This window comes from Tachypleus tridentatus, chromosome 2, assembly GCF_004210375.1.
Source record: "Tachypleus tridentatus isolate NWPU-2018 chromosome 2, ASM421037v1, whole genome shotgun sequence".
Taxonomy (NCBI): Eukaryota; Metazoa; Arthropoda; class Merostomata; order Xiphosura; family Limulidae; genus Tachypleus; species Tachypleus tridentatus.
In genome coordinates this window covers 128,173,716-128,197,147 of record NC_134826.1, presented here as the reverse complement: position 1 = coordinate 128,197,147, position 23,432 = coordinate 128,173,716, and the positions used below count along the sequence as shown (strand labels likewise).

General features: G+C 33.6%; 1 protein-coding gene across 2 annotated transcripts in view; it reads right to left on the bottom strand.

Annotated features, from left to right (window-relative positions):
• Positions 1–407: 407 nt before the first annotated feature.
• Positions 408–23,432, bottom strand: part of LOC143245075 (uncharacterized) — a 93,968-nt gene continuing 70,943 nt past the window's right edge. For both annotated transcript variants that reach the window (XM_076490898.1, XM_076490899.1), the window contains 10 exons: positions 21,807–21,956; positions 20,906–21,202; positions 16,156–16,205; positions 15,290–15,402; positions 14,405–14,510; positions 10,422–10,578; positions 9,267–9,336; positions 8,320–8,469; positions 7,360–7,537; positions 408–4,740 (listed from right to left, as the gene is read on the bottom strand). In XM_076490898.1, coding sequence (XP_076347013.1) covers positions 4,669–4,740; positions 7,360–7,537; positions 8,320–8,469; positions 9,267–9,336; positions 10,422–10,578; positions 14,405–14,510; positions 15,290–15,402; positions 16,156–16,205; positions 20,906–21,202; positions 21,807–21,956 — 1,343 coding nt within the window. In that variant the 3' untranslated portion in view covers positions 408–4,668. The remainder of the gene's footprint in view (positions 4,741–7,359; positions 7,538–8,319; positions 8,470–9,266; positions 9,337–10,421; positions 10,579–14,404; positions 14,511–15,289; positions 15,403–16,155; positions 16,206–20,905; positions 21,203–21,806; positions 21,957–23,432) is intronic.

Sequence of the window (23,432 nt, the reverse complement as noted above, 5' to 3'; positions counted from 1 at the left end):
CGTGATTATCTCGCTATATATATAGTAAGTCTGTCCAATGGTCAAAACTGAAAGAGACGCATTGAGAAAAAAAAACAAGGTGACTAATTTTTAAAAGTAAAATGATAATAGGTTATAATTTGAGGAACATTAGAGATTACAAATATAATTTTATCTGTGAGATATATTAAATGCTTAAACTAGTTTTCGAAGTATGTAAGGGTTAGGATAATGAAAGAAAGTTATTTATATCCTGCAATGTTAACTACGTGATCCATACTGAGCCAATGACCAGTTATAAAAGACAATGTTTAACAAAATACTGATTAGCTTTAGCTTGATCTATTTCTCCATTTATCCAGGTTCATTTACCAGGTAGCATGAAGCATACAGCAGTAAAAAAAAAAAAAAAATCAAACTGCGTAATAACAAAAACATCCGATAGCTTTTATTTTGTAAATTAATTATCGTTTATTCACAAAGCTCAAATTCTACAAATATACGACACACTTTTAGCAGAAATAACTTGTTGACATATTTATGGTTTACCCAACTTAGAAAATAGTCGCAGCTTTAATAACATGCCTGTACCGTCATATTTAACACAATACATTAACACAATGTCAACCAACGTTCAATTTATGCTTGAAATTTAATATGCCGTTGTTTACAGCATCTGCCAACAAGTAAATGTGACAGATACCTCACATAATAACCATGGCGAACAGTTCATCTCCATTTGCATTTGTTTTGTTTTCACCTAGCTGAATTTAGCAAACCATGCGATAGTTTTAGCTATGATGATTTCTATGATGTGGTTCACACTTTTGTTTTATATTGGAAAAACACGCACACACAAAACCACACACTTATTTTTCCAAAAAAGGTGACAGTAGTGCATAATAAAACTGTCAAAAGTTTAGTCATCATGTGTAGTATATTGTACACTATGATAGGGCCTAAACATCACACTAAATATATTACTGAAAAGAGTCTTAGTGTGGTACCAGTCTCTCGTTAACAGAAACTCATCTTGTTAGGTGTTCTAGTTCACACTTTTATATCTAGGGTATATCTTATCAATAAGTCTCTTTGTTTATTGTAGCAAAACAGTAGGTGTTAATAAGTTATTGTTTTAACTCAAAACTACATAATAGGGTACCTACATTGTTTTTGCCGTGAAAATCGAACTCCAAATTTAATGCAAAGATAACTTCACACTTAAGATATTTACACTAACTAAACTTCTATTTGCAGTTAAATTAAAAGTGCTATTTGTTATTTGGTATATTCTCCTTACTTATGTAAACTTAATCAAGCAAAAAAAACTGTCCTAGATTCAGAAGCAGCTTAGTGTAATGTTGTGGTGGTGGGGTTCTGGGAGAAGAATTATCCCTTACTAACCTATGAACATGAAAACATTTGATATTAATATAGCAACTATTCCCAAAAACTCCAACCGACATTTGGTTTATTACTACTTTGTTTCTGGTATAAATTACTTGTGGCAAACATGAATAGTATTTATGCGATTACTCGAAAGTTCTAGTAGATTAATTATCTGTTTTAACACTCAAAATACTAGTTTGTTTGATATCGTTCATATTGATGAGTACACATATTGTATCGTATCGTGCAATTAATTTTTATCTATAACAACACTCAATGGAAAAAATGCACATAAAAAAGATGAAATCTCTTATTTTTATACATAGCACATAGGCTACTCCATCTACACTTAGTAGTATTTATGGTAACAGTTTTTTCTTTATTTGATCCCCATGTCATTAAGGACTCTATTCAACAAAATTCTCAATCAAGATAGTGTATAAATGGTTTAGAAAAATGTATTTTAGAAAAAGCGGATGGGTTTATGGATAGACCTCGTCTGCGATTCTAAAGTTAAACGAGTGGGTAAATGTCAAAACAGCCTTAGACCAGTTTCTTGTACATTTTTCCAAATAACGCAAATTACAACGACAATAAAGTGGCGTGTCCATATGCCATGTAAAAGCGACTCGTGTCATTCTATTATTAAACCAAGCTACCTCATAGTAATTAGCGTTAGGCAAGTCAATCACCAAGGCTCGTTTTATAGTTCAAAAGGTCAAGCGCTTATGAATAACACAAAATTAAAGGAAAAGAGGAGAGAGTACACCTATTAATTCTATAAAGCAAAACAAAAGTATAGTTTCCTCACATCTTATGGAATAAAACTAGAGTTACAAGATTTGAACTTTATCTTATTTCAGAATGAAATATTTTTATGAATCAGCAGTTAAGAGTTGTTTGCCAATTCTTATGTAATCGACTTGTTCTTAATATTTATATTTGATTAGTTTTCTATTAAATATGTATTAAGCTTTAATGTACACTCATGTGCAAGTAAAAACAAATTTCGAAAGAAAAAACAGTGTTAAAAGTATTTTCGAAATAGTAAATGATTTTAGATTTGTCTTATAATATAAAAAGTTGAACCTCAGTTGTATAAATTATACAAGTATAATTAGCTATACATATTATATAAAGGGGCACTTGGTAGTAAAGGCACTTCGGATTTGTTATTTTGTATGGTAAAAAAAGCATAATTTATCAAAACTGGTATTTTTTAATAATATGTTAACAACATCAAATGTTGGGTACCCGTTTGTTTATAAAAAAATAAATAAAAATATCTTCTGAGCCCCAGTGTCAGTATTTGTTTCAGCGTATATTGTGTGGACAGTTTTAACTCCATATATATTACTGATACATTCAAAATTGTGTATTTTAAAGTAACTATTTAAAATAAAATGTTTTGAATATACGACTGCATAAAAACAGTTATATTATAACAATAAATAACGTTATGAAACGTATCGAGTCTTAAGAGATGATATATTTAAATAGCACAGCAAGGGAGAGACTTAGCCGTATACAGCATAACAACTAAAACAATTAATAAAGGAAGATAGAAACGTATATAGTCTAATATCTAAATAAGATACCAATGGGAGATACAGCTCTGTATAGTCTAATACCTAAATAAAATACCAATGGGAGTTACAGCTCTATATAGTCTAATACCTAAATAAAATACCAATGGGAGTTACAGCTCTATATAGTCTAATACTTAAATAAAGTACCAATGGGAGATATAGCCATATATAGCTTGACACCTAAATAAAATAGCTAGGGAAGATATAGCCCTATAAACGTTAAAGTTTGACATCTAAATAAACTAGGCTTAGAGCACTTTTTTTTTTCTGTAGCAAACTAGTAGAGTTAATAAATGATTGTAATTGGCTACTACATCGATTTTCACGGCGAAAACTGAACTCCAAATTTCGTGATAAGGTAACTTCACAATAAGGTACTTACACTAATTACACTTTTGTTTGCTGGCATATTGGAAGTACTATGCGTGTAGACCACTTTAGTAGTGTATCACTTTGTGCAAGCGTGAGCTCGACAAACTATTTGTTATATCCTCCTTACTTTTGTATAATTATATTTGATCATATATATAATCATATAAATAATTAATAAATAAATATTATTTGGGTCGTACATAAAATACGCAAAACATAGATCAGAATTAACATCACTTCAAACAATTAAATTATAATATTAAAATCTATCCCCAGTTTTCTTGCAAAATTAATAAAAATAATATAGCCACAAGTAATTAGTACTAGGGGCATGCCAGCAGATCTTTAAACTGTACGTTACAATCACAATTACCAATTTAAAAATAATAGTTTATGAACATAACTAATGAGTTTCATTTTTAGATTTAGCTCTCTAGTTTACTGTTCAATTAACCGTAAACTGGTGGGTTAGAGTAAAATAATACAGAAGAAATTACAATTACAAATATGAATTAATTTTGGTTCGTACACGTTCTAAAAGTGATTATGTTTTGGTTCATTTTAACTGTGTTCTATAGAAGTATGTTAAACCGTGTATAGTCTGATACATAAATAAATTAGCCAAGAGAGATACAGCTGTATGTAACCTAATACTTAAAGAAAATACAATGGAAGATAAAGCCATATATCGTCTGACATTTAAATAAACTAGCAAATGGAGGTAGATACATCCGTTTATAACGTGACACCTAAATAAGGCAGTAAGGGAGTATTTAACCGTACGCAGCCTTTCATCGAGAATAGTAAAATAAAACATTTCAAGGTCTGATGTTGAAGACTGTAATAATAATAAAAAATACATTACAGAAAACCTGACCCAGAGAGAAAAAACATAAAGTAAGTTTCTCATAAGATCATATTGATCACTGAGCTTCAACAAAGCTAGAAAATTATCAAGCCAGAAGAGGATTCGTAATTATAAATAATTATAATATTAGTTACTGAAATGCCAAGTAATAGAAGTTATGAAGAATAGAGTACTTGTAATTTCCTGATATATATAAATATATAGAAATGGAAGTTCTGATAGATGAGGATTTAAGGCATATTCATCTACTAAAACAAAACAAAACTCTATTTAACCATAGAAACAAACATCGCTATTACTATTGTTTTTTTTTTATTATAGGGTTAAGTGCAGTTGATGACAAGTCTTCTGCTATTATAGTGTTAGGCTTAGTTTTCGGTTGAAATCTAAATTGGACAGAGTGTGTTAAGGCGATCTAAAGTAATAAGAAATCATCGAAACAGTTTCGCTCCCTCTTGTTTTGGATAAAAACTATTTTGTAGGTATATCCAGGACTTTGTTTGACCTTGTTGATGGCCTCCCACAGAATAATGTTTTCCGAAGCTGTAAAACATGGATTAGAATTAATATCATTTTGAATAATTAAATTGTAATATTAAAATCTATCCTCAATTTCCTTGCGCAATGAATAAAACGAGTATAGACACAAGTAATTAGTACTAAGGGCATGCTAAAAGAGCTTCAAACCATACGTTGTAATTGTCGTTACTAATTAGAGATGCATTTATGAAAATAACTAATAAATTTTACTTTTAGGTTTAATTCTCTAGTTCTCTGTACAGATTCCCGTAGACTGGTGGGTGGATATATAAACAACTGAGTAAAAGTATGAATTTATTTTGGAACGTACACGTTCTAAAAACGATTATTGATTCATTTTAAGTGTGTTCTTTCTATGTAACCAGTTATACACGGATGTTAACTATATAACTGGAAAAAATGTTTCATAGATATACAATCAAAACTTAGTGAATTAGCAAAAGAGATATAAACGTATTATAATATGATATTTAGATAAACTAGTAATGGGAGATATAACAATATACAATTTGATACCTAAATAAACTAGTAATGGGAGATATAATCATATATACTTTGGTACTTAAATAAACTAGGAAATGGAAACACAGCCTTATAAACCGTGTTTGTCAAATAGACAAGCAAAACAGACAACAGTCGTATATACAGTTACGACAAAGGGTTCGTACCCCTACGTCACGAGTGGTTGTCTGCTCATAACTTAAAAAGTATCAAGAATAGGCTAATAGAAGTATGGTGTATTATAAATATTATACTAACACATATCTACATAAATTTTTATGTAAATTAAACAACAAGTGAACTGTTTATAAACAAATAACCAAAAATAGGAGGAGCAGAAAGTGTTCGTGCAGTGCAGAACGTGTGAAAAAACTAATATTCCTGTTAAAAAAAATTGTTTAGTTTGGCGAATAAATTACATTATACCATTTCAGAACTAGACACTGGGTTCATAATTATTGGAATTTAGCCAGCAAAAAATGTACTTCCGGCATTTTAGAGCCGTCTCCGTCATTATTTGCTTGGTCATCATGGCGAATAGGAAACAACTGTCCAGTGATTTAAAAAAAAAACCGAATTATTGTAAAATACAAGTTTCGTGTGTCTCTTTCCGGTATTGCTACACAACTTAATGTGCCGAAATCTACTGTTCAAAGCATAATTGCCAAGTTTAAGCTTACAGGATCAACTGCTAACCTCCCTCGTTCCGGATGCCCCATCAAAATTCCAGAGAGAATCAAGAGGAAGGTTCTTATAGAAGTTATTGGTAACCCTTGTTTAACACGTAATGACATACAACTAGTAAGGGAAACTGGGGTTGAAGTAAGCATCTCTACAGTTATGAACATGTTACGCTCTTCTGGGTTCAAAGCATGCCGTTTTCGTAGAACTCCATATTTAAAGCCTGTTCATTTAAAAGCACGATTGAGGTAAGCAAGAAAGCATGTAGTTAAGCCCTTTACCTATAGGAATAGTATTCTTTGGTCAGACGAGACTAAAATCGAGATTTTCGGCCACAATGATGTTCGCTACATTTTCCATAAGAAGGGGGAACGAAATCTTTCAAAGAACACCGTCCCTACAGTTAAACACGAAGGTGGCTCGATCATGCTATGGGGTTCCTTCAGCTCTTCTGGTGTAGGCAGCCTTCACCGCGTCAACGGAATCACGAAAAAGAAAAGCAAGTTGATATATTGGGCATTTATATAAAGAATGATGCTCGGAACTTGCGGCTTGGGCGTCGTTGGATCTTCCAGCACAACAATGACCCTAAGCACACATCGAAATATGTGCAATTCTGGTTGCAGAGGAACCATATAAGCGTTCTGGAATGGCCATCGCAATCACCCGATCTCTACTCAATTGAAAACGTTTGGCATGAGTTGAAGACCAGAGTTCATCAGCGCCATCCGAAAAACTTGCAAGAGTTGGAGGCCTTTTGCAAAGAAGAAGAGAAGAAAACACCAGTTGAGTACTGTCAAACGATCATGGAGGGCTATGAGGAGAGATTGCGCCCAGTAATTCACCTGAAAGGCTACACAACTGACCACTAAAGTAGACGCACGAACACTTTCTGCCCCTCCTATGTTTGGTTATTTGTTTATAAACAGTTTATTTTCGTTTAATTTACATAAAAATTTATGTAGATGTGTGTTAGAAAAATACTTATAATATGTTATAGTTTCATTATTCTAATCATGATACTTTTAAGTTATGAAGAAAAACCTACTCACGACGCAGGGGTACGAACACTTTCTGTCGTAACTGTAGCTCATACCTAAACAAACTAAAAAGCGGAGATTCAGCGGTGTATAGTCTGACACCTAAATAACCTTGCAAAGAGACTTTTAGCGGTATATAGTTTGGTACCTACTACATAGCCTATTACCAAAATAAACTAGTAAGTGAAATTTAACCGTATATAGCTTGACATCCAAAACATTTTACAATGAGAGATACATCTGTATATAACCTGATACCTAAGTAAAATTAAAAATACAAAGAGAGGTATACTTGTATATAAACCGATGCCTAACCAAAGAAACAAAGAAAGACACACAGTTAATCGAATGGAATAACTAATAAAAAGTAAAATTTTCAAATTTGTTGTGTAAAACTTACTTGATCGTCTGTGACAATCCTTAACACAATAATCATCACTCCCAAAATAAGAGTGAACACGGCGAAAACTATATAGTAGTTCTTGTCGTTGTAGTTTTCTCCCAAAAGACCAGTTATCCATGTAATCAACGTCAACACAAATATTACACCAGAAGTCCATCGGGTGTAAAAGCATGTCCTAAAATAGAAATAGAATTATGGCCTAACAAAACCCATAGAACATAAATCTCTAAATGAATAGATCTCACAACATGATCAGTTAAAGAACAAGTTCTCAGTCTCACGTTAAGTGCTTATTTACCTCTTAGGTGTCATTTATTAATTTGTTTTATTTTCGTTTAAGATCACAACTAGTCTCTTTCATTCTGTAAGCTTACAGTAACATAAATGTACTTCTGTAATTCTGTGTTCAGAAATGTGATTATTATTGTTTTCGAATTTCGCACAAAGCTACTCGAGAGCTATTTGCACTAGCCGTCCATAATTTAGCAGTGTAAGACTAGTGGGAAGGCAGCTAGTCATCACCACCCACCGCCAACTCTTAGGCTACTCTTTTACCAACGAATAGTGGGATTGACCGTCACATTATAACGCCCCCACGGCTAAAAGGGCGAGCACGTTTGGCGCGACCGGATGCGCACCCGCGACCCTCAGATTACGAGTCGCACGCCTTAACACGCTTGGCCATGCCGGGCCGATGTGATTATTAATACAACGTTTTAACATCTGAAAAACAGATGTTAAAAAACATCCGAAAAGCAAACGGAGAATGTTGAGTACAGTTTAAGCAAAGTTTCAAACACTTATTTTATTAGTTTTTTTCTTGGAATTAAATATCACTTATATTAGAAATTTGAACATTAATTGTCACATAAAACACATATAACTTCTCAAAACGGGTGTGTATGTAAATAAATATATATATATACTCTTAAAACCCAAAAATTTATAAGATCTTACTTAGTTCTTTCAATTTCATGTTGATTAATGTCGGCAGGAATATCTCTTACAGTGAGAACTGCTATCAGTAGCACCACCTGAAGGGTCGAAAACACCCCAATAGGAATCACAGTTGGCCACAAAGCTTCGGAGGTGATATCTAACCAGCAACTGTTCAAAACAAATTTTAATTGTGCGTTTTCTGTATCAAAAATATGAATAACAGGTCTTTTATCAAAGCATTCCAAGTTAACAGTTTTGTGATTGGAAATAGCTTGTGATACTACTTTCGTATTATATGTAGTTGTTGTTTTTTTCTATATCACCAGAGTTATTACTGAATTACCATGTAAACATACTCGATTAAGACAAAACGCTAAAAGTAAAACAAATAGTGTCTTATTTGTAGTTTAGGTCGTTTTCTTTCTTTGGAAAATGTCTTAATCTCCAGTTGTCGTTCAAAGTTATGCATGTATTTAATATTTTTAGATAAGATATTTATTTGTATTCGAAGGAAATAACATTAAGAAAGATATGTACGATAAAAGTTCTCAATTTGAAAACAATAATCAATGCTGAATGAAGACGTCGATTTGCTAATGACTTTAATTCTAAATGTCATAAGTTGAATTATATTAACCTATAGAAGTAATGTATCAAACCAAAATCGCGTTCCACTGTCCTTAAGCTCACTCGATCTGCATTGCATTAAACAATAATTATATGATATCGTATCTTCTCTCATGAAAGTATGTATAATTTTGTTATTGCTTTAATTATTCTAAAAGATCTGGTTATATATGTGAACATGATTGTAATTTACAAAACTTATGATCTGTTGAATCGTGCAATTTCTGTATTGGTGTTGTTTGAGATGATTTGTTTATTAATTATTTTTTCGTATGCGTTGTCTAATATTAGCCAAAAATAGAGACAAAATGTCTTTGCACAAGTCTTAACTCGCTTACTTTGCAGGAACGTTCACGTATTTCTCTTGTAGAACTCCTCCGGATATTGCAGTGATTAAAGCTGGAAGACCTGGGAAGAAAGGAGAAAAGAAAATTATATTTGGATAATAACAGCATCATTAAATTTGATATATTGATATTGAATACATAAACAAGAGAACAAAAAAATGGTCTTAACTATAGAGTAGTCAAAAAAAGTAGAAATATTAACACTAAGCGAAACAAGAATATGAAAAAACCACTCAGATTTTAATAGAATAATTTCTTAATGATATAAAAATATATTAAAAATAGATGTATGATACTTTTGCAAGGTACCCGAAAATGTTATCTTTCAAGAGTAAATAAAACCAAAATTAGGACTAACAAATATTTCTATTTCTTGCTTTTGAAGTTCATGTCATATCTCGTTGTAGCCTACAGAGTACATAATTATTTACGTGATTCATGATACACACATTTTATTGACGTTACGACAGCACAAATAGCAATATTAAGCATCCCCATATGTGACCTAAATTTAGTGTCTACTGACAGACAACCCACTACTTTACAGTGGTGCGAGTGTTTAAAACAGATGATGCCTCCAAGTAGCCTTCGGCTCACTTTAAGGGAACTTAGGAAGTTAACGGACGTCCTGTAAATCTTTTCAGGGTGGAAGAGGAAAGAGTTATATAGAATAATCAGCTAAGCTTGAAAATCAATGTTACATTATAAAAAAGAAACTGAAATACTAGCGAAAAAGAATCCTGTCTCGAACGATGAGCTATATATTTGCCCCCCTACACAGTGGTATGTCTGCGGACTTACACAATAAAAACCGGGTTTCAATACCCGTTGTGGGCAGAGCACAGATTGCCCATTGTGTAGCTTTGTGCTTAATTCTAAACAAAAAACTGGCTAAAAAACTTAAAAGGTTTGAGAAAGGACAGATGAATAACAGACAAGCCTATTTAGAGCATATTTGTTTTATCTGAACTGCACTGACTGAGAGAAGATGAATAGTTGATATATTCTATTAACACAACTTCTTTTACTTAAAGGTATACATAGAAGTGTTGTAATAATTGTTAAGTATGTGTAACAAAATAACTAAGACTTTAAGTTCCATGGTTTGTAAGAGGTTTTAGATATATAAAACTCAATATTACTTACCCCAACCTACGACCACGATGAAACCAGGAGAGCTGAAGAATTCGATGTGGACAAAAGGCCTCAGAAGCTTACATAAGGCGACCACTTCCAGCAGAGAAAAAAGAAATATAGCCAAAAAGAAGAACTGCATTATGACAGCCGTTACTGTGCAAATGCTCTATATAAAATAAACATAAAAAGTTCAGTTTTAATACAATACCTTAAAGATAAGATTCTTGTTCAAATGATAAAATAAGCTTTTCCTCGTTTACGATATTTGTTTAACTAATTAGGCACGTGTTGTCAAGAAATAACGTCCTTCCTCAATCTAATTATTGTATAAGTATTGTTTGTTTATTTTTAAGCACAAAACCACACAGTGAGTTATACGTGTTTTGCCTATCTCGGTATCGATACCTGATTTTTTATCATTGTAAGGCCTCTGACTTACCACTGAGCCACTAGGGATTGGGTGGGGTAAATTGAAACAATAAGTTTTTGTTTTGTTAAAGAGTAAAGCTGCACCACAGAGATAGAATCCTGATAGCGAGAGTTTGTTTCCATGTCTACCTCGTAATTTAACATTTTCAGCTCGGAGCTCACTTATATAAATTTTACGTTTTCGTTTGTGCTTTTGCGTTCCATTTACAATCTCACGCTTTATTTCTGCTTGTCTTGTTAATTGCATTTCACTTCATTTTAAATATATTCTTTGTTTGTTCCTTTAATATATTATTTATACATTTTTACTTAGTATTTCAATTTTACAGATATTCTTCGGTTTGCAGGTTCCCTTCACACCGTATTACAGTATTTCTCGTTTTACCATTTCGGTTTTAACATCAGTTCCATTTCTGTATTATACGTTATGTATTTGCCATTTGACAATTTGTTTCGGCTCGGCATGGCCAGATGGATAAGGTATTCGACTCGTAATCTGAGGGTCGCGGGTTCGAATCCCCGTCGCACCAAATATGCTCGCCCTTTCAGCCGTGAGGACGTTATAATGTGTCGGCCAATCCCACTATTCGTTGGTAAAAGAGTAGCCCAAGGATTGCGATGGGTGTGGGTGGTGATAACTAGTTTCCTTCACTGCTAAATTAGGGACGGCTAGCGCAGATAGCCCTCAAGCAGCCTTGCGCGAAATTCCAAAATAAACAAACAATTTGTTTTCATGTTAAACGAATAGATATTTAATATTTCTTAGTGCAATAAATCGTAGTTTATATCAAATCAAGTTCAGATAGAGCATCAGAAGTTAACTTTGACATACTTCACTTTCTTCTAAGGACTTTACCCTTTAACTTCTTTTTCACTTGAAGAAATTTTGTATTTACCAAGGAATCACAATTCCTGTACACGTGTTAGAGTTATTTTCTTTTTCACCAATGGAAAAACTGAAAATAAAATCTGTAACTTAGAGACCTCTGTTTTCATAAGGGCTTTATCCATTACTTGAATCGAATAACGGGATTGACTGTCACTTTTATAACGCGGCTTTGTGGAGTAAGTTCAGCTACATCACGTCTCGAATCCTTAACCCTTCGATAAGCAGCCCAATATGACAAGTGCTGCATATGCTAACTACGCTTTACAATAGAATTACCATTCAGGTCCATAAATAAGGTATAAATTCAAATGAAGCAACAAACTGGGGGCTGCATGAAGCCTCCAGTGGATTCAGAGAAATCCTCACTGAAAATTATTTTAAGTCGTTTTAAGGTGGCTTCATTTTTTAGTTTTTACGATAGAGTTGTTGTGTTGTAATATACACTTCTGTTTTCAATGATAGGTCGACAAGCTTTTTGAAACTTTGAAATGGATTAACAGTATCACTGAAAACTTTTATGAAAAATTACACAATAAACATTAAAATGTTTGAACTACTATGGCAGTTAAAAGTGCAACAGTTAAAGATTAAATAAATCGATGTGTAATTATTTAACATTCATAGTATAAACTTTTACATGTAGGCATTTTTGAAAACATTTACAGAGAAAATTAGTTACTTTAGGATTAAAAAAGTCATAATATAAAAGACCTAATATTGTGATAGATCAAATTTAATACAAGGAAGATGTTGTGTCTGTTGCAGTGGCAGTCTTGCAACTGTCTTTGTTCTGAATATACACGTTCATTTATGTACTACAGCGTATCTGAAGTCTGTGATGAACAACATTTTATTATTTGTGCTCTAAGCTTTGAATATGTTTCTAAGATATATATCGTAAGTAACTAATCTCACTGACAATAACAGCCATGAGTCGAAAAGGAAAACAATTGTAAAATACAGAACCATTAAAATTATAAGGCGATAAAAAAAAACAGAAAACTCGAAGGGTAAAACAAAGAGGTGAAGTCAAAGAAGATAAAAAAATAGGTTTTCTTGATGTACCAGCTACGAGTATCCGGATTTAAAATTCTAAAATCCAGAGTTCGATTTCCTGCACTGAATAGAGCGCACATAGATCACTGTGTAGGTAAGTGCTAAAATAAACCACCAAGAACACAAAATAAAATGTAGTTATAAGCCAAAGTAAATAACAAATAAAAACAAACAAAAAGTGTAAAACGAAAATGAAAAAATGGCAAAAATAAAATAAGAAATAATATTAAAATACACGTATTCTATACAGAGAAAACATTGTTGTGCGAATATAGCGTCAGATAAAAACGTAAATACAACAGAAAACTGCCGAAAGGTTTATATTGACTCAAGAACTAAAACGTAACTCTAACAGTTTGAATACAACATAAACTAAAAATTTAAGAGACAATGAAAACCATAAACTTTGATTGAAAGTACGAGTTTAAAAATCTAATGTGGTCTTGAATATGTCGAATGTAAAAATTTATATGTGAAACGAAAAGAGAAACAAAGACTTATATAGACATGAATTAGATATAAATGACATGTTAACTATATTTTTTCTATGTGTCGTACAGGTTTTATTTATTCTTTCTACGTGTATCTTACAGTGTCAACAAATATGCCCCAAGTGGCACAGCGACATATCTACGGATTTACAACACTTGAATCCGGGTTTCGATACCCATGGTGAACAAAGTACAGATAAACCATTGTGTAGCTATGTGTTTAATTACAGACAAGCAAACAAATATTTACTTTTGAATTCAATCCATCACAGTATTTAGAGTATTACTGTTGCTTTTAGTTAAACCTTCGTGCAAAAATTAAAACTTTCTAATAGCACTTCGTCAAAGAGATAATACCCTTGTAGGGATAAGTATCGATAAAACCGATTTTAAAGAAAAAGGTTTAGTTTTTTGTGTGTACACTAAGATATGCATCACAGAGCGTAAGCCAAAACGTTTGGTATAAAAAAAAACTAATATACTTTCCTGGAATTTTAGTTTTCTATCTCTCTGCTAATAAAATGTTTCAAAAGGATATAAAATAACAGTGATTGGTTTGTTTTGAATTTTGCGCAAAGCTACTCGAGGGCTATCTGCGCTAGCCATCCCTAATTTAGCAGTGTAAGACTAGAGGGAAGGTAGCTAGTCACCACCACCCACCGCCAGCTCTTGGGCTACTCTTTTACCAACGAATAGTGGGGCTGACCGTCACTTTATAACGACCCCACGGCTGAAAGGGCGAGCATGTTTGGTGTGACGGGGATTCGAACCTGCGACTCTCGGATTACGAATCAAATGCCTTAACCACCTGACCATGCTGGGCCGTTAATAACAGTGACCATAAATGGTCAGATAGACGTTTTATCTAATTATTATAAAGCAAGTAAAATATATATTTTATATGCCTCAAATGGCTAAATACATAGTTCTTTACTTACCACTATATGAGATCTAATTTATTTATTCGGTTTGCAACACGGATGAGCCGTGAATTCGGTGAAATTAGTCTGTTGCAGTTAAATTAGCAAATCAGAGAACAGATTATACCTTTACCTCATTTTTTTTCACTGAAATTCACATTTTGGTGAAGAAAATACATTAACAAAAAATGTTCATACTTATCTTACCACACTTAAATGTCTTGTCTCTGTGGCCGTTAGCAAAATGCAAACAAAAGCTCCAATGAAAGCGATTTCTGAACAAAGCTGAGCCAAACAATCTGTGTAAAACATTCTAAATAAAAAAAATAAATCTTAGTTCTTTTCCGTGAAAATCTTGTTCCTTTAAAAATGTTTTAATAATAAACATTTGATTTCAATAAAAACAACCTGTAAAAATTATATAAGATACTTTAAAAAGAAGAAAATATCATTAATTGCATCTGGAGTGTGATTAGTCGTTTAATTTTTTTTTAAACAAGGTTTATACTGATCTTGAGCAACAGCAACAACAAAAGATAGAAATATTTTTCATTTAGTTTTAAGATGATTTAGAAGCTAAGAGGAATAGATAGTTATTAATCCAATGTAAAATAATAGTAAAATGATATTGAAAGTTTGAGCAAAACATAATTAAAACCACTGACGTTACTTCAGATCGTATAATCTTCATAAAGTGCTAAAGCAAACTATAGTTTCATTGTTCCTTGAAAACATTTATCGGCGAGAAAAATAATCTAATTGGTTAGTCGTTAACAGGGTTCTTGGAACTTGAATCTAATTGGCTAGTTTATAAACGTGATTCCAGCGATTGTTTGGAAACGATGCTTTGGGCTGTTTGAGCAGAACTTGATAGATTATAATTTTACATTCTGTGAGGAAAACAGGTCTGGGAATAATACATAGTTTATCAAAAAAAAAAAAGGAATAACTACAACTATTGTAAAATTACTCAAATAAAATAAATTCATGATTAATTTAAAATTATATATCACTCATTATTCGTAACAGTTTTAATAACTCTCTTCATAAGTATGCTATGACAAAACTGAAAATTATTACTTTTTTACTTACCCCTTTGCAACATATATAACTAAAGTAACTCCAACCAACAAGATTAGAATTCCACAAGCCACTATACGAAGAACTAAGAGTGGATGGTCAGAGGATGTCGTTTCATGCTGTAACTAATTTAAGATTAGGGTTAGCACTGCAACATTCTACACTTCCAGTGTAGTTTCACTATTCATCTCATATAATATATATTTTACTATTATTTTATTTCAAACCAATGTTTCAGTGACGATTCAAAAGAATATATATATATATATATATTAGATTGTTATGAATTAAAAACAAGCCGAAATAAAAATAAATTAAACAAGAAACCTTCCACCAATTGAAAAGGTCCCAGCATACAAACTGTAATGTGAGATTATAAAATGTATCCTAAGTTTTGGAGGTGACTGTGGAAGTTGGACCCTCATTGCAGTGGGGATACACCTTTTATCAGTCTTAACCTAAATTTCGCTAATCAAATTTGCTATTTTTAACGAAGTTCTTCCCTGTGATTTTGTTCACTTAACTTTATCAAAATGTATTAATTTACACTTTATGTATATATAAATTAGCCTACTTAAGAATAAAATTGTATTCATTATATAACTTCTACTTTTTTTAATGTTTTATTATTTAAAAAATAAGTTATTGAGAGTTAAATTTCTATATTAATCTGTGAGCTAATGATAATATAATATGATATAATGTTGTTAATCACCTTATTTTTAACGTATCTGAAGTATTTATTAGATGGTCTGAAGATAGTTTTTATACATTTTAAATATTTTATATGTTATGCTTTAATGTTGACGAAAAATGTTTTAAATGATTTATATATAGAGATAAGTAAACAAGAAACAAAATAGTGATATAATACGTACCAATGCACTTTTTCTCATCCCTGCTGTCGTAGATGAAAGCGTTGTAATGGCTAGAAACAAAACCGTATTTTAGAAATGTTCAAAGTTCTCAAATTACTAAGACGAAAGACAAAGAAATATTTATCAATAAAACGGATTTATATTCGAAAATAAAAACTGTTGCTTTACCAGCCCAGCGTCAACTCGTGTTTCAGAAACAAAATTTCCAAAACGAAAGTTTCAGGAACGTAGAAATGTTTCCACATAATTTCTTATTACGTACTGCAACCATTTTGTGACAAGAAGGTTATTTTTGCTACATTATCTGACATTCATTCCTGTTTGACTGAAGGTAAAAAGTTCCCGAAACATATTATCAGTTTTGGAGCAACGTTTAAAACATGAGAATCTGTTACCAGTTACATCCTTTTACTGTTATGTTGGACCCAACATGGCCAGGTGGTTAAGGCACTCGACTGGTAATCTAAGGGTCGCGGATTCGAATCCCCCTCACACCAAACATGCTTTCCCTTTCAGCCGTGGGGGCGTTATAATGTGACGGTCAATCCCACTGTTCGTTGGTAAAAGAGTAACCCAAAAGTTGGTGGTGGGTAGTGGTGACTGGCTGCCTTTCCTCTAGTCTTACACTGCTAAATTCGGGAAGGCTAGCGCAGAGAACCCTCGAGTAGCTTTGCGCGAAATTCAAAACAAACCAAGCTGTTATGTTGCGTTTTGCGAATCGCTCGGAAATTTATTTATTTATTTATTTATTTTTTACTTACTTACTTAGTTGTATCACGGGGTTTGTTAAGCACGAAATTTAAACTTTTACTTATCTCGCAGGTGGTGAGGTAGAACTAAATCAATACGAAGCTTATTTATTATGCAGGATACGACATGAAGCTAAATCAATACGGAATTAAAACTTATATATTATGCAGGCTGTGTGATAGAACTTGATCAATACGAAAGAAACTAAATTATCAGAATAGCGAAAGAGAGGCATTTCCTATTTAAGCATGAAAATTCAAACACTACAAATGACACTGATAGATGGACGAATCTTCTGTGATTATCCGTATTAGAAATAAACAGATTTCTAATTTAACAGTTATCACATGTTTGTGTTCGACAAAATTTATCTTTAATAAACAGTTTACTTGAAACGTTTGTTTTTCGAATTTCGCGCAAAGCTTTACGAGGGCTACCTGCTAAACCGTCCCTAATTTACCAGTGTAAGACTAGAGGGAAGGCAGCTATTCATTACCACCCACCCGCCAACTCTCGGGTTACTCTTTTACTAACGAATAGTAGAACTTATTGATACATTATAACGCCCCACGGCCGAAAGGGCGAGCATATTTGGTGTGACGGGGATTCGAACCCGCGACCCTCGGATTATGAGTCGAGTGCCTTAACCACCTGGCCATGCCGGGCTGAAATATTTAGTAATAATATGGAAGAACAATTGTATGATCCCTATAATGAACAATAGACGTGGTTCAGGATAAATTATATTGTTCATATTATATAAGATTTGATATCTTTATTTGTTAGAAAAATGTTCAGATAAAATCTTAATTCCACCATATATGACAATCGTGAGGTAAGTTCTCTAAATCTTTCCTTTTTGATTACTTTCCTATCATATCTTTTTTGAAGTATAGAGTCAACGTAAATTAATAATAGCACTAAGTAGTCAAATAAACTTAAAAACTACCATGCATAATGCGAAATAATGTGTTTAGTAACAATGTCCAGAGTGTTTTATAATTTTTACAGTTATTTCTGCAGTAGGCTGTAAGAACAATGTTAAATGATAAAGAACACATGGGCTATCTCTGTTAGGACCTACTACCGTGGTTCATGATAAAGTCACACCAAACAGACTGACGTTTAACAGTTTTCACAGTTATTACTAATATTTTATTAGTAATGTTAAAATACTGATACGAAAATTGATATTAAATGGATTTAATACAGAAACTTTAAATACAATTATTAAAATATTCTGTAATAAATATAAAAATGTATTTAATAAATATAAAGAAATAAAAATTAAAGAAATTATAGTGAAAATTTCTTATACCTATTTTTGTCGTGAAAAAGCCATTTAACAAACAACTTGGCACTACATTATGCGGATGAACACCTTACTGCATATAAAAACTTGTATAGAGTATGAAAACTGATAGTTACAGTAGTGGTGGTGATTGGATGTTATACTAGTTAGTTTAGATAACTAGTTGGGACCCTTCATATTTGTGTCTTTTTATCATAATGGGGTCTGAAATGCTAACTTCAACATGTGAGTTTATTTAACTTACTTATCTCCAACTAGTAGTGTATTGTTCTTATTTTTATTTTTTCTTCTTCTTCACTTTGGTGAACAGTCACCTTCCCACAACTGTCTGCAAGCAGTGAAGGGTGATATAGATGTGGGGCGTTGTAGGTTTAAGCATCCAGATCTCGCTCTCCTAATTTCTATTACTATTATTTTAATTTTAACTCATTTTATTCCTTTAAATTATTTTTTTATGTGAAACTGGCGAATGAAGGTTAAGACTGATAAATGGTGTATCCCCACCACAATGTGGGTCCTACTTCCATAATCACCTCCAAAACTTGGGGTACATTCTACATCCACATTATAACCTGTGCCCTGGGATCCTTACAACTGGTGCAGCATTTTTTTATTTTTGTTTTGGTTTATTCTTAATTACAACAAACTAACATTAATCACAGGTTTGAATTTGCTGTTTTTAACACAGACCTTCTTTTTTTTTTTTTTTTTTTATTTTACTTATACATATCAGTACTAGCCGACATAGAAGCATGTACAAAATTCACGTGGATAGAAAACCTGATCCATATATTTCACAATCACATATATAACATGTGATGTGTTAATCATGATGTATCATAATGATCGTACATACAGTACAACCATCAATAATAACATCGTGGTAATGATATGAGGACCAATAACCATCCAGTCTTCACGAAGCCAGTACAAAGACTGTTATTGTTTCCCAAGAGAGCATGATATACTAACTACGTATTTCATCCATCTAAACTGTTTCAAACAGAATAGTATTAGTATCATACAGATGTATGTCCATGATGGACATAGAAAACTAAAGAAATGTGATTATTAAAAACTGTTAATTTAAGAGGAATAGGGACCGTCAATAAATTACAGAAATAAGATAGGTAGCTTAAAGTAAAAATGCAACAGCAAATAAAAAACCAATCAGATGCAGAATTCGTGTTATTTCTTCAAGATACAAACCTCTGTTCGACTCTCCATAATATCGCAGCTTTTAATGTCAGATTCACGTTTTCTTTAACTCCATAGAAATATTTCTTTCATTACAAACAAACTAGTATCACTTTAAAATACTGGTGAATCTCACTATTCGTTGGTAAAAAAGTAGCCTAAGAATTGGCGGTGGGTGGTGATGACTAGCTGCCTTCTCTCTAGTCTTACACTGCTAAATTAGGAACGGCTAGTGCAGATAGCCCTCGTATAGCTTTGCGCGAAATTCTAAAACAATAATCTGTAACCTAAAATAAAACGAGGCTTTACAACACGTTATGCAATACATTGAATAAATACGTTTGTCTATTTGCTATTACAAAAGTAGTCGTAATAGCTATTTTTTCACACGTTGAGTGCGCGCGCGTATGTGTTGTTTTGTTATAATAAAGTCACATCAGGCTACCTGCTGTGTCCACTGGGAAGATTCGAGAATCGAGGCCATGATTTAAGCGTTGTAAATCCGTAAATGTACTGTTGTCCCACCGAGGGACTAACGCGTTAATATTACTCAGAAATAGTTCAGTACATACTTAAATAAATACATTTGCAGCTTAAAGTATAGTGCGATTAACTTGGAAAAAGTATCTCTGGCTTTGTCATTCAGTATGCTATCTTTTGATTTCATACTGTAACAAAACCTAGTTTTTATCCTGTTTCTATCGCAAATGTTACATAACTGTATATATATACATACAGATTTCTCCAAGCCCGTTCCCTTGACTGTGGTTTCGTTAGATAGTAGATAGGGACAGTGGGAATCTCGTTAATCCATTCATGCGTTAATTAGATGACGAGGCATTTGGCTATCGATATAATTCAATTACCACAGTTTGCGTCAGGGTCGACGATATCGACAGATGCCAATAGTGAGAGCGCATAGTTCATTATATATGACTGCACCTTATACAACATCCGTGACAGTCATAATTAAAAGGAGTAATAATTACTCCCGGCATTTACCCACGCTCGGTTGAATTTCTTCACTTTGACATTCAGAGCACTGGGCAGAAATCACATTGTGTCAGCACCGTCCGACGGCCATCGAAATGCTTTGTTTTAATTAGACAGTCGGATTCCCCCGGTCCGTGCCAGTTCTGAGTCGGCTGTTAGTTGCTGGCCGAAACGGTCGCGCCAGGCGGGATCCCGGCACGCCTCGTAGCTGAGGCCTTTCACGGGAAGGTCCCGACGCTGGTCCAGGCATGACCGAGCCGTCGAATGCTAGCCTCGCCCAGTCCAGGTGCAGTACCACACCCGCGTCGGACTTCAGCCAGACCAGACCAAGCCCTCAGACCCACCAACAACTCTCTATATATAAGTAAACATTAGTGAATCTATATATACGTATATATAAGAACCCTAAACAAAAGCCAGTGATAATATGAAGTGAAATCTCATATAAATGTTATTCGTTCCACGTAGCCTGTGAAATTTTTATAGAGTTTGACTTACCTTCTTCCATAGTTGCAACCTGAACTTTTGTTGGAGAGCCAGCAGCACCTTCGCCGAGGTAAACTGACACAGAAATGTCATACGATGTATTTGGTTGGAGTCCGTTGATAGTGACCTCTTGACCAGACACGACAAGCTCATTGTCAGCATTGCGCTTTCTTCGACGGACGCTTGCTTCTGCCCATGAGACTAAGAAGGACAGGCTTCCCCAGGAACTGGGAGAACTACTCCACCCTAACGTTACTGATGATGACGTCACTTCCACCACTTCTAGATTTTGAACTTCTCCCCCTGAAACTGCAAAAGTAACGAACTCGTTGCGTTGAACTACATATATACTTTTTTCTTAAACTATACACAGTAGCAGCAAGGTATATATAATATTATAATATTAATTTTTATTAAGTGAAATACGAAACTTCAGTTATATATGATAAAAGAAGAAATGAGCGTTAAAACATCGACAAGTTTTATCTATTTATTTAAGTCTGTTGTTATTATGTGCTAACTTTAACATCTCACAACTCTTTAGCAGAATAGAGACGGCTACAGAATCATAAGGGGCCCGGCATGACCAAGCGCGTTAAGGCGTGCGACTCGTAATCTGAGGGTCGCGAGTTCACATCCCCATCGCGCCAAACATGCTCGCCCTTTCAGCCGTGGGGGCGTTATAATGTTACGATCAATCCCATTATTCGTTGGTAAAAGAGTAACCCAATAGTTGGCGGTGGGTGGTGATGACTAGATGTCTTCCCTCTAGTCTTACACTGCTAAATTAGGGACGGCTAGCACAGATAGCCCTCGAGTAGCTTTGTGCGAAATTCAAAAAAACAAACAAACAGACAGAATCACAGACAGAGTAAATTTTCAATATAGATTACTGATTATCTTGTCTACCTACTTGTTATGGTCGTCTCGCACACATAAGATTGTGACCAGGAACAGTCCACGCACGAGAAGTTTCCTTCTGTTTGGTCACTCGATACAAATACAGACAGACAGAGCGCAAGGCTGGGGTCCATGGACACTCCAACACATCCTTCAATTTCAGCTAGTTGTTAAATCAAAGAAATATGATTAATATATAATTACTACACCAATACTGAGTTTCGACATTAACCTGGATTATACATTATCGCTATGAGAGTTTCAGATTAATCAAGAGTTTAATATAATGATCTTGGTTGAATACTATGGATCATACTAAATAAATGTTAATTACTTCTACTTTAATAATTTTCTCATACTCACAGAATCTGCTCTTCTGTTACAATACGCATATGTATCACGGAAATGTGATGAGAAAACACTGACTTAGTCGTTTACAGTTGTGACTTTTTTAAGCCCACCAATTAATTTTAAAGTCCACTAACACACCATCTATTCAGAAATCAAAAGCATACTGAACATAAAACCGAACACAACAAGTAACACGTTCTAAAGCAGTATGATAAATGTTAATTATGAGATTACTTCATAACTTCAAATCATGAACTACTTCTACGTAATCCAATTGTTAATGTGCTGGATTGTGAATCCGAGGATCTGTTGTTCGTGTCCTGTTCTCGCAAAATAAAAGTAATTGAAATAAAATAGTTATAAGAGTTACAGTAAAATCCCAATATTCGAGTAAAGTAGCCCACGAGTTAGCGGTGGGTACTGTTGATTAGATTTATACTAACTCATAATTAGGAACGGATATTGCAGGTAGCTTTAATCTAATTAAACATTCTATTGACAATTTATTAGGGAAAACCTTAAGAAAGTTGCAAATACAAAATAAACCGATCATGCGGTGTCTTCGATTATCACTTTAGCGTTACAAATGCAAAGAGCAAGTCGTATTATAGTTAATATTCCCGACACTAGCCCAAAGCAAGAGTCTCATATTTTTAAAGAAACATAATAGTGGGCGGTATCTGTGAGGAAAGTTGTTATCACGTAACGTTTGTTTGACCAGCTGTTGATAAAAGCCTATTAATCCTAATCACTTTCTAGTAATAGCTGTAGTTGTCAAAGGGTAACGTCTGAACTGTTGGAAAGAACAACAGGAATCACGCTGTGTCCCAAATGTCCGATTCTTTCAACAGCTGTTAGTATTCGATTCTCTTTCTGCAGCCGTACTATGCCCAGAATATTAAAGAAATCCATAATGACGAGAAAACCCACTTGTAGAGAAAATTGTATATGTAAAAACGGCTGGTATGGGTAGAGAAAGCAATATGTAGATGAGCGAACAACGTTTCGACCTTCTTCGTGAACCAGACGATGACTGAAGAAGGTCAAAAAGTTGTTCGCTCCTCTACATAGTGCTTTCGCTGCCCATACCAGCCATTTTTACACATAAAATATTTCAGAAAACTCTGTCATGTGGGAAAGTACTGTTTCGATGCTGCTTAGAGCGTAAATCTTGGACTATAAGGTATTAGAGGAGTGTGACGTGGACTGGTGATACGCATTTTACTTTTTTTCTGTACTAATCAGCTTCATTCTGCGCGATTTGTTCCAAACACAAGCTACGCGAAGT